The 12,348-nt window shown below is 39.7% G+C and overlaps 1 protein-coding gene across 1 annotated transcript; it reads left to right on the forward strand.

Annotated features, from left to right (window-relative positions):
• Positions 1-357: 357 nt before the first annotated feature.
• Positions 358-11,604, forward strand: LOC101850550 (organic cation transporter protein-like). Its single transcript, XM_013080262.2, has 9 exons — positions 358-582; positions 1,481-1,673; positions 3,753-3,879; positions 4,356-4,468; positions 5,138-5,272; positions 6,134-6,216; positions 7,460-7,577; positions 8,599-8,671; positions 10,585-11,604. The coding sequence occupies exons 1-9, from the start codon at positions 372-374 to the stop codon at positions 10,975-10,977; spliced, it is 1,446 nt and encodes a 481-aa protein (XP_012935716.2). The 5' UTR covers positions 358-371; the 3' UTR covers positions 10,978-11,604.
• Positions 11,605-12,348: the final 744 nt, after the last annotated feature.

Here is a 12,348-nt window from a genome sequence, read left to right on the forward strand (position 1 = left end):
GTTAAAAAACAAAAGGAAAACTAGAAAACTGGAGATGTATATATCTCCATCACTCTCTCTCTCTCTTTCTCTCTCTCTCTCTCTCTCTCTCTCTCTCTCTTTCTCTCTCTCTCAGGCGCAAACATATTCTCCCATACAAATAACATTCCTAGAGGTATAGTGAGGGAATAAAAGAGTACTTTTTGTACTACGACAATATTTGACTGAAGAAGAACAATCTTTCCTTTTACTCTGTTTTATATCGTGTGATTTTTATTTTTTCGGAGGAAGGGGGGGGGGGTATTAAAGGGTTTTTCTGTTCTACTTTTGTTGAAGCTTTTTCATGCGATTTTGTTACTTTCCAATCTTTTCAGTGGAATTTGATCTGCGATATGAGATGGGCAAAACCCACTGTGACGTCAGTCCAAATGACCGGGGTACTGATTGGTGCGGTACTGGCCGGGTACCTGGGCGACCGCTTTGGCAGGAAGAAGATATTTTTTGCCTTAATGTTGCTGCATTCCCTGAGTAACTTCGTGGCTGCTTTCTCCGTGTCTTGGCAGATGTTTGGTGCCGTCCGGTTCGTCCTTGGATTGGCAATCGGTGAGCTGGCTTCTCGTGTATTTCGTCTCTTCTGTTTTGCTTAAAAGTGGGGCACAATCTGCCGCATATACTAAATCCGTTTTCCAATCCCTCCTCCCCACCACTTCCTCTTGTTTTTCCCAACTGCAACTGGAAAGAGTATTATTTTTGGTCCTGCTAAAACAGGATAAAACATTTTCATGAAATAAGTGGTGCTGGTTTGACAATGGTATTCGGGAGTATCAAGGCAAAAATGCCATTGGCTCAGTCGAAGTTCAGTCAAGGGAAAACACTGTTGTAATGCTTTCCTCAGAAAACCGAGTTTCCTAAATGCCATTAGTTTATATGTTGAAAATGTCTATATTTAAACCTAGTGATATCAACAATGACCAAACATTTTCGTTTGTGAACTATCAAAAGATATCAGTAGCAACAAACAATTGCAAAAGTCAAGACAACCACATTAATGTATTTTTTCATTGTGTTTATGTAGTGAGGCTCAAGGTTTTTTATATTAAGTTGATTGATTTTTACTCTCTGTTGGTGATTGGCGGGTGCTCTGTTGTGGTTTGCTTCTTCTTTCCTATCAAACATCTATCGTCCTTATCTCCCCTTCTTCTTTTTTATGTTTCTTACTCTCTTGTAACACCTCTAAATCTAATCTTCTGGCGCTCATATGACCTTATGCAGTTGCGAGTGCCGTAAAACCTCCACTAAAACTAAAACTAAACTTTTACTCTCTGTACGTGATAGATAAATGGACAAGTAGAAGAATATATAAACAGATGAATAAACTAAATGACAAGTTACTTAATCATAAATTATCAATGATTGATTCAATTTTGTTTTAAAATTTAACAACGTTTGTACATGCTTTGCTAATGCAATTAAAGAAGAAATCCTTCCGTGATCCCTTCAGGTGGCCTCACTGTGGTGTGCTATACGTTCTGTATTGAGGTTCTTCCCGTCAGATGGCGACCCATTCTGTCTGTGATCCCGGCCTGGGTGCTCGGCACGTGCATGTTGGCCGGCGCTGCCAGTCTGCTCCAGAACTGGTCTCACCTTCACATTGTCTGTGGTTTCATGGGTCTCCCGACTTTGCTGGCATGGTTGTGAGTTCTCTTCCTACTGTGGATTATTCTAAAGATGTTGCGTGTAGGAGTAAAATTTCTAAATATCGGAATGTGACGCTGGGTGGGGGGGGGGGGAAGACTATAAGACCAATGGATAAGTCAATGGAAAAACCCTTAATTTACGTACACATAATTTATATCACTGCCATTCAATCATGCCTTTCATGGCCAGCCTAGGCTGCATGGAATACTACCTGTTTATAAAAAAAGGGGGGGGAATCAGCTGTAATTAAGGTATTTCACTACTCGATAATCAAATTCAAGTCTTTTGAACGCGAAGTGGGGAGTGTAACCATTAACGCACAAACACCTCCGTCAACACGACCCATTTAAGGAAGCCAGCTAGCCTTGATGTCAATTAACAAAGAAAAATGAACGTCAAAGTGCTTCTAAAGAACAAAAGCCGTGCATACATGTATACGTAATGCTATCTCTAACTAAAGTGGTTAAAATGAAAAAGGAAAACGATTTTCTCTCAGAGACAGAAAATCTTCAACGAATTGAAAATGTTGATATAATATTTGTTTTCTCATGTGGAATGCTCGGTTCCTTGAACTGATAATAATAATAGATAGCATGTGCATAGCGCAAATCCCCACTCAACAGCAAACTCTATGCGCTTTACAATCGATACTATTACCCAGACTTGAGAGCATTCTGAAACAAACTCAACTTCCTAGGAAGCATACAGTGCAAGCAGCTGATTAAGCCCTCAAAAACTAACATACTGACAAGATCTTTCACTGTCTATGGCCGTGTACCCATCCCCACTTGGGTAAAGTGAGGAAAATTCCTGTAAAGTGCCTTTCCCAAGGACACAACGTCGGGCTCGCGGCTCGAACCCCCGAACCCGCAACCTCACGATTACGATTCTGGTAGCCCAACCACTAGGCCACCGAAGCCAACTGATTTGACTTAGTATTGGAGATCAGAATTAAACATGATCTGGTCGACTCTTGACTTTTTGAGACTTTGTGTGAAGAGAATTTTTGATTAATTTAGATTTCCGTGGCTGCCCAAACGTGCTGAACATTCTTTGAGAACATAAACCGTTGAGGTTAATAGCGTTATACATCGTTATACGTCCTTCAAAACCTAAGAGGGCAGAGAGGAAGGAATGCCCACCTTAAAGCTACTTTGTAATTATATCTCTATTATCATCTATGCTATCGTAAAACGCTTCTGAACCTTTTCTATTCAGCCTGCTAGCACATTGATCCTAACTGCTGGTTCATTTAGATCGTTTTGGTGGGATACGTGTACATTTGTTTGGTTAGACTACATGTTTTTGATTGATATATTTGGTTGTGTCATATTTGCATATCACAATTTTCATCCAGCGAAATCTGTTGTGTACTATAAGTGTCCAATATATTTCATACACTAAGACAAATAACCTCTGAAATACGGGAGTTGGTAGATATCTCTAGTCGTTGAAGGTCAAAAGTACATAATATTATACCAAATTACCACTGAACTCTTCGCAAATTACGCGAAGGTGGTCAAATGAAGTTCCTTGAAATCAATATGATTCAAGACTTTCACAATTTGTATATATCTCATACAGATAAATATTCACAGGGATGGTCCTATTAAAAACTGTCTTTGAAAAGTATCCCCACGTTGAGAGAGAAATGGCCTGCTGATCACGGGATTGTTATTTTCTTCACGTGATCCTTGTATTTTTCTGTTCTTCCTGTTTTCTTTTCATACGATTTGTTTTGGAAAAATGTACTTTTACACAATCATATTTATTATTATTATTGTGTGTGTGTGTGTGTGTGTGTGTGTGTGTGTGTGTGTGTGTGTGTGTGTGTGTGTGTGTGTGTGTGAGAGAGAGAGACAGAGAGAGATAGAGAGAGAGGGAGAGAAAGAGAGAGAGAGAGAGTGTGTGTGTGTATGTGTGTGTGTGTGTGTGTGTGTGCGTGTATGTGTGTGTGCGTTTGTTTGTTTGTTCTTGTACGAGTTACTGCTTTAATTATAGAACAGATGAAATAGCAGATGTACTGATTTTGATAGAAAACCCTGCAGCTTTTCTTTTTCTATCACCCTTCCTAGCATAGTGCCCGAGAGCATCAGATGGCTTAGTGTGCACAACAGGATAGACGAAGCTATGGGGGTCCTTAGAAAGATGGCAGAAACCAATGGCAAAAAAGTGCCACAAAAGGCAAGAAGTGTTCTGGAGGTAAGAATATATTTAATGTTATTGAGAACGCGTGCTTGCGATGTGTTGAGAGAGCGAGGCGATTTGGGATAAAAATCAGTCCCTTGCATTGAATAAAAGACAGTATGGAATTATGAAAAGTGCTGGAAGCTATATTATTTGTACAAAATCTCAGGACAAAAACATTATTATTAATATCAAATAAACATGACGTTGTCAGAACATACTTCGTTACTTTTTCTATATGAAAATTGGAAGTATAAGTTTTCGCAGCAACTACTACTTTTTTCCCCACAGATATAGTGGAGAACTCTATTATCTATTGTTGTTGTTGTTGTTGTTGTTGTTGTTGTTGTTGTTGTTGTTGTTGTTGTTGTTGTCATTGTTGATGATGATGATGATGTTAAAGTATCTCAAATTTTGTGTGGGTTTCAGTATAACCCTATCGAGTTATGTTGCCGCTTGTATGTATCACTCTTAACTGACCTTGACCTCAGGGTATCGCAAAGGAGGAAGAAGAGCTACGTGTCACCAATAAACAGTACACATACTTGGACCTTGTGAAGGAGCGAAAGGTGGCCACAGCGACTGTCCTTGTCTGCTTCGACTGGTGGGTGACTGCTATGGTCTGGGATTTTTAGGCCCGTTTTAACATTATACGGTTATCTTAGAGATTTAACATCCATCTCCGATAGGGCTAAGGAACAGCTTTTGAGAGTAATGAAAGGAAATCAAGTACAGGAGCGTTTTTTGAGTGTATTCAAACAATGATCAAAAACATCGAAACCAAACTGAGGTCACAGTTCCATCTTGAGTACCTGATGGAGTTCAATGTTGCAAAATGTTCCCATGATCACGAAAATGTATGATTTGTATATTTCGCAAGTAAACAAAAAGAGAATGCACTTCGTTTTGTCAGAGTCAAGGGATAGCAAATTTAACAATGGCATTAGAGATAAGAAAAGATAGAAAATGGAAAATAAGTGACAATACAAGAATCGACTTACTAAAGGAAAAACACTTGAAAGATGAAAAGGAAGAAGTAATAGAGAAGCAACAAAAGAACAGATAGATAGATAGATAGATAGATAGATAGATAGATAGATAGATAGATAGATAGAGAGAGAGAGAGAGAGAGAGAGATAGAGAGATAGATAGTTGGTCCATTAAATCTCGTTTTGCTTTTCTTTATTACTGTTTTAGTTGGGGGGTTTTCCTCTTGTCTTTGCCTTTCGTGAATTCATCTAGCAGATCCCAACCACCATCTCTCCCTCCACAGGTTCGCCATGTCCCTCATCTACTACGGCATCAGCTTCGGCGTGGCCAGCTTTTCTGGCAATTTCTTCGTGAACCTCACCATACTGACCGCCCTAGATGCGCCCATGATGCTCGTCTCTTTCTGGCTTGTGAACAGGTATCCATGATACTATGATGATACTCGTTTCTGTCTGGCTAGTGAACAGGTGTCCATGACACTCGTTTCTTTATGGCTCTTGAACAAGTATCTATGATACTCGTTTCTCTCTGGCTGTAAACAGGTATACATGATACTGGTCTCTTCCTGGCTTCTCAACAGGTATCCATGATACTCGTTTCTTTCTGGCTCTTGAACAGGTATCCACGATACTCGTTTCTGTCTGACTGTAAACAGGTATCCATGATGCTGGTCTCGTTCTGGCTTCCCTGCAGGTATCCATGATACTCGTTTCTTTTTGGCTAGTGAACAGGTATCCATGATGCTGGTCACTTTCTGGCTAGTGAACAAGTATCCATGATGCTGGTCTCGTTCTGGCTTCTCAACAGGTATCCATGATACTCGTTTTTTTCTGGCTGGTGAACAGAGGGAGGTGGGGAGAGGGGGAGGGGTGATGGGTGGGGGGAGACGCATGGAAAGAACGTTGATGTCTCATGCCTAAACGTTTTATACTATACATTAATGCATTAAAGTTTACTTCCTTTATTATTCAGCTTTCTATTTGATTTTTATACCAGCAGCGTTATGGTATGAATCTATATATTTCTTGAAACAGAGGTTTCATTTTATTAAACATTATTGAGATAAGTGTTGCATTATTTTTACTGTCAGCATGTTGATGGGGTCAAACTGTATTAGATACTATAAGTTTTCTTTATACATTATCAATATCTGAAAGTAAAATATTACCCAGCAACATATTTTACCATATTATTATGTTTTATCTTATAAAACAAAATATAATTTAAGAAAAATGTTGTTACGTCACTTAAACTGACCAAAATGTCCGTGTCCTTGCAGAATTGGCCGGCGCTGGACATCAGTGCTGTATTTTGTACTGGCCTGCGGGGCTGCAGTCGGGTGCTTGGTGGTGGAGCTCATTGGTCAGTGTGACTGAGTTTGTTTGTCTGTGTCTTTCGTTCTTAGTTTCTTCCTTTCTCTGTGCCTGTTTTTCTTCCTGTCAGTTTTTCTGTTTTTAAGCGTAAAATGACGTCGCTCTTGGCACAGATTAGTCGTTTTGAAGGTGGGGCTTCTACCTCACTATAAAGAGTGAAGAAGAAGGATGGCAGGAAAATGTAAGTGACGATACATCTTGGAAAATATCACATGTGTAAATCTGGGCTTGGTTGCTCAAACACTTTTTTTTTCACTTGCATTCAGGTTGCATCTCACACTGGTTTGCTATAGTTTTATGTGGTTACCTTTGAGCTACTGGAGCAAGATCTCGCCGGTCGGGGGATGGGAGTGGGGATAGGGGCTCTGCCTTTGGTTACAATTGCCAATGTATTTTAACTTCAAAAGTTATACCAATTAACTTGTATGTACAATTTACTGATATTGTGATGGAAGTCTTATCATATCTGTCCTCATCCCCTTTTCCCCATTTTTTAAATACCTCTTTCACATACCATTTTGGATTTCATTGTTTTGTTTTCGTTTAAGAGTAAGGGATTGATATCGCACAGCAGCAAAAGAAAAAAAAGAAGAGAAAGAACACTTGCAATTGCAAGAACCTGTATTACTGCCGTATTACCCAGCTGACCACTGGTCTTTCATAGAGTCAACATGCCCTTGTATAACAACTCTAGCATTCCGCTGTGCCCCCCCCCCCCCCCCCACTAGCATCTTGTTATTGGTTGCCCCCCCCCCCCCCCCACCCCCTCCCACATACACACACGCACACTCTGTGGACGGTTCACGGTGTTCGTTGTTCAAAATTGCTCAATCAAACAAGCGAGCATTAGCGTTTGTCTTGTTGTGGTTAGGCTCTACGCCAGCGCACACAGAAGACATGAGTTTTGACCATGTGAACGGCAGTTCTTAGTAGGGAGACATAAAGCGTATCAGAGTGAATCAAGTCCGAGTGGGATACAGCATCTCAGACAAAAGACAGTAACAATTACAATGAAAACGGCAGTCTTCATCCGAATCTTTCTTCCCTGCAAGATGAATGTAGGTTGTGATTGTCATTTCCTGTCGGCTAAAATAGTTTATCCCACTCATCACGGGTTGGCCTTGAAATGCCCTTTCGCAACAGCTTAGCTCCTAAATTATCTAAATTGTGTCAAGGGTGACGTAAAACATCATCATGTATCACAAAACCACGTTCCTTTAATGCCCCCGCAGGTTCGGCTGATCGTGGCCTGATGCTCAACATCCTGTGTACATCGTCCAAAGTGATGGTCAGCAGCGGCTGGTGTGCTATTCAGACCTGGGGGGTAGAACTTTACCCAACGGTCATACGGTGAGAAGGGCTGCAGTATAATATTTGAAGGTTTTGACCTAACTCTGAATCTATTATCATAATATGGTTTTGTATACTTTAGTACAGACCAAGTCTTGAATTAATAATCTAGCTTAGCTAAGTTTAGTTAACCGTTAACTTTTTTAGCCCAATGTTTTAGATCTAAACTTTTGTTCCAGTTCGATGTGTCATCCCCTTTAGCTTAGTCTAGTTTACATCCTTTCGTAGTTTAGCTCAGAATAAAAAATCTTTGAATATTAAGTTAGTATAAACATTCTTTAAATACATGTAGTGTGAACCCGAGTATTTTGTGTAAACATAAGTGTGTTGTGTAAACATAAGTGTGTTTAAACATAAGTGTGTTGTGTAAACATATGTGTGATGTGTAAACACGAGTGTGTTGTGTAAACATAAGTGTGTTGTGTAAACGTAAGTGTGTTGTGTAAACATAATTGTGTTGTGTAAACATAAGTGTGTTGTGTAAACGTAAGTGTGTTGTGTAAACATAAGTGTGTTGTGTAAACGTAAGTGTGTTGTGTAAACGTAAGTGTGTTGTGTAAACGTAATTGTGTTGTGTAAACATAATTGTGTTGTGTAATCATAAGTGTGTTGTGTAAACGTAAGTATGTTGTGTAAACATACGTGTGTTGTGTAAACATAAGTGTGTTGTGTAAACATAAGTGTGTTGTGTAAACACGAGTGTGTTGTGTAAACGTTAGTGTGTTGTGTAAACATAAGTGTGTTGTATAAACATAAGTGTGTTGTGTAAACGTAAGTGTGTTGTGTAAACGTAAGTGTGTTGGGTAAACATAAGTGTGTTGTATAAACATAAGTGTGTTGTATAAACGTAAGTGTGTTGTGTAAACGTAAATGTGTTGTATAAACATAAGTGTATTGTATAAACGTAAGTGTGTTGTGTACACATAAGTGTGTTGTGTAAACGTAAGTGTGTTGTGTAAACGTAAGTGTGTTGTGTAAATATAAGTGTGTTGTGTAAACTTAAGTGTGTTGTGTGTTGCAGGAATCTCGGCTACGGCGCCCACAACACAGCTGCTCGTGTGGGAGGAATAGTGGCCCCTTTTCTCATCAATTTAGTAAGTCACTTTGATCACGCAAACTAACTAATTCAGATGACCTATTGATAATCTAATACGTGGTGCCACCTACGGCTGGATTTGGGCGGATCGCCGGACTCGTTCGCCTGAAACTGAAAACAGACACGTTCGTTTTTTAGTCGACCGAGTCGGGCGATCCCATCCGTGGTGGGCACACCGTATTACATTTCACACAGTGGTTTATCAAGTGACTCTGGAATAGGTTAGATCATTTATATCCCTAAAAAAGAAGAAACTGAAGAATCATTTAAGAATGTGTCTCAAGGTGGGCTCTATTATTTCGATATTCTTCTCTCCGTATCTGTTGTTTCTGTTCAATCTCTCCTCGGACTTAGTTGTTGTTGCTGTACATTTTTGTGCCTCTCTTTCTTTTTTACAAAAATAAAATGTGTCGTATTGTGGTAAAGTCAGTGAAATAAAAGACACCATTGTTCCACATGGACAATTTTTAATATTTTGCCTTTTAAACTGCTCAATGCTTTTTATCCGATTTAAAACATACTTTTGTGTAGAATTACTAGCACCCATTGTCTCGTTAATTTCACCTCCAACACCAGGCGACCCACCTCCCCCCAAAACCTCCTTCAATTTAAAATTACTCGACATCTTTTCAAGGTGAATGGGCGATTTTTTTAAAACATTAAAAGCAAGTTAAATGAAAGACTTTAAGATGATACCAGTAATTTCATGTGCCCAAAAAATTATGACGAGCGCCTAATTCCACCACGCTGTGACAGAATTAAAAAACTATGGGTTTTTTTTTGGTAGGCCCCTAAGCGTTTTACGGCGCTCACAGCTGCATAAGGTCATATGAGCGCGCGGGACACACCTAATATTTTCAGTTGGTTTGAAATTTTGAAATTTGCCCCGGTGACAGCCGAAGCTTACTCTTATCGATTTTAGACCACCAAGGGATCTTTGATGTGCTCAACTTGCACATGGGCCCTCCGAGATTTTTTGCCCTTGTCTGTCGCTACCCGGATCTGAACCCTGGACCTTTAAATGAGAGGCCAACACCTTAACCTCTATGCCACGAGAGCCCCCCCCCCCCCAAAAAAAAAGCTATGCTTGCAACCCGAACATCAAATTAAATGATAAGCTGTGGATTCTTTGCTTTTATTACATCATCTCGGTATTGTTGTTATTACGATTCCGCATCGAGCCGGTGAAAAGATTATGCCATAGTATGTCTTGTCCTTTTTTAAACTTGACCCTTGAAAAAGAATCTTTATTTTCGTTTCTTTCATTCTCAGACTATACTGGTTGTGGTGGGTACTCGAAATCATTTATAGTTATACCACGTTTCTTCCAACTTTCAAAAGCATGGCGTCTCAAAACAAAACACTCAAACAGAAATATTTTAAAGAAACTTTCGATGCGTGAACCAGCTTTTGCTGTGTAGTGGATAAGCTATCAGCCGTTGCATTCAAAAGATATGTGTTCGATTTCCTTACGAAGGAGCCTGTTTTATTAAGTAAATTATTTCTCTCTGCTGGGATGATATATCCCGACAATCACGGATTGTCGCTGCTAAGCGGGGTCGAAGGAGCCCACCTCTCATGTTATTGAAATTGCGTCGTTTGGAGCATGAAACATTTGCAGTCATTTTAAGACATGTAAGGGCACACTATAAGTGAAACCTGTATGCCTGTAGCATATTAAATGACAGAGATGAGCTATATAAGGAGCAGTTCCCTTAAATGAGACGAAGAGTACGAATAAATTGAGGATTGAGGGCGAATGCTTTAGTTTTTGCTTTGATATCTTTCTCCACAAAGTTTCATTGTTTAAATTCATATAAAGGTTCACTAAGACTATCATTTCTTTATACTTCCTTTAAAGAAGATCCTCCTTTAGCCATTTTTCTCTCTTCTCTATCCATCTCTATCCAGGACGACATGAAGGTAGTCTCCTACGTCGTCGTAGCGGTTCTGTGTTTTCTGGTCACGATGACGACATTCGTCCTTCCGGAGACCAAAGGCAAGTGCTTGGCTGACAGCCTGAAGTCCTCCTCGTCGGAAGCTCCGAAAGTTAAAGTCGACACCGGTTTTAAGAAGGTTCCTAACGAGATCTGTATGGACGGTGGCAAAGATGTGGAGATGAATGACATTTTAGAGGTTGAATCTCAAGATGTTAACAGCGCTCCAAATGCGCAAGATGAGATAAGAAAGCCGCCAGTGGATGATGATGGAGAAACTGAGAAAGCGGGGCAGACGACGAACATTAACAACAGGCTTGATAGAGGTGTGATCTCGGAGGCAGACACCGTTGTCGTACGACTGTAAAGCAGACACGAGTTGTATCCCCCTTTTCTTTATCTACTCTGATAAAACTGGTAGATTCTTGAGGGTCTTTGGAGGGCATCATTTATATGTCCTACTTTTGTGCATTTCTTCTGCTGTTTTCTCTGCTTGTATAACTTTTTTCCAACACCTATTTAAAGGCTGTTGTACGACTGCCCCCTGTATCTTCTTCTCTGTAACTGGAACTCAACTCTATTTTCTTCAGTTTGTATATTTTGTGTAAATAGTACCAAGTTTACAATTAGACAGAACAGACCAGGCGACACCATAAAGTAGTACATGGGCATAAGTTACACTTCTCGGTAAGAGAGTCCCTTTAAAAGAAGAAAAGTCTACCTTTTCAAATCAAAAGCGAACTGGGCCAATAATATCTTATTTGCTATAAAGCGTACACACAACCACTTCTTCACGGAAACTGCTCAATGACTTAGGATAAGTAAGAGTATAATGATTACACCGTAGTTTTCTACAGCTGTGATTTACACCGTGAATATTGTAAGTTATCGTATGAAGTATGTACATATCTATTTTGTACTTTGTTATAATATGTGTCGCGCGTACGGGAGGCTGCTATTTTTTTTAGCAATAAACACAACCTAAACATTATGACCACAATTGTTTCTTCATGCTTATATTTCCCAGTGCCATTCTAAAAACATGTTGTGTACTTATTAAGATGTAAAGAATTGCAAATGATTAATTATTAATAGCTTTAGAGTGACGCTTGTTGCTCAAGCATTATGTCTACACATCATTGGAAGCGGACACTCTCTTGTGTCAGGATTTTGTTGATCAGCGAAAATGTCACATTCACCTGCCATGACAATAATATAGTTCATGTCACATGCAGCAGAATATATGAGGCACACAGCCACCTTGAACGTACAACCTTTTTTCCAGATACGGTACAACGCAATAAGTGTGGAGAATTCTGCACAATGATTAATTCTGAAAGAGAGGCGAGGTCTTCGGTGACAGTGGATGAATGGTACGGCCCTCTTCGGTGCTATCTTGTCCTTTAAAAAATACACCCACGCCACGTGCTGTTGGCATCATCCCGAATATATCAACACGTTTGGTGTTACTTTTTGCACTTGCGTTCCGTCCAGAAAGACATGTTAATTATGAACGGCGTCTACATGGCTGTGTTGTATGTAGATTATGGATCTCACAATTTGTACACGGTCTCTGACAGACGTTACTTTACGCCAACCCCCAGAATTCCAGTTACATAATTAAGCTACATAATTAATTGGCCAACAATCCACCAAATAGGAAGCATTATGTAAGATCAAAACCTCAAGTCCATGTTTTACTCCTGTCGTTTTTGTTTGTTTTTTTTATTTTTTTATT

The sequence above is a fragment of the Aplysia californica genome, unplaced genomic scaffold (genome assembly GCF_000002075.1).
Source record: "Aplysia californica isolate F4 #8 unplaced genomic scaffold, AplCal3.0 scaffold00080, whole genome shotgun sequence".
NCBI lineage: Eukaryota > Metazoa > Mollusca > Gastropoda > Aplysiida > Aplysiidae > Aplysia > Aplysia californica.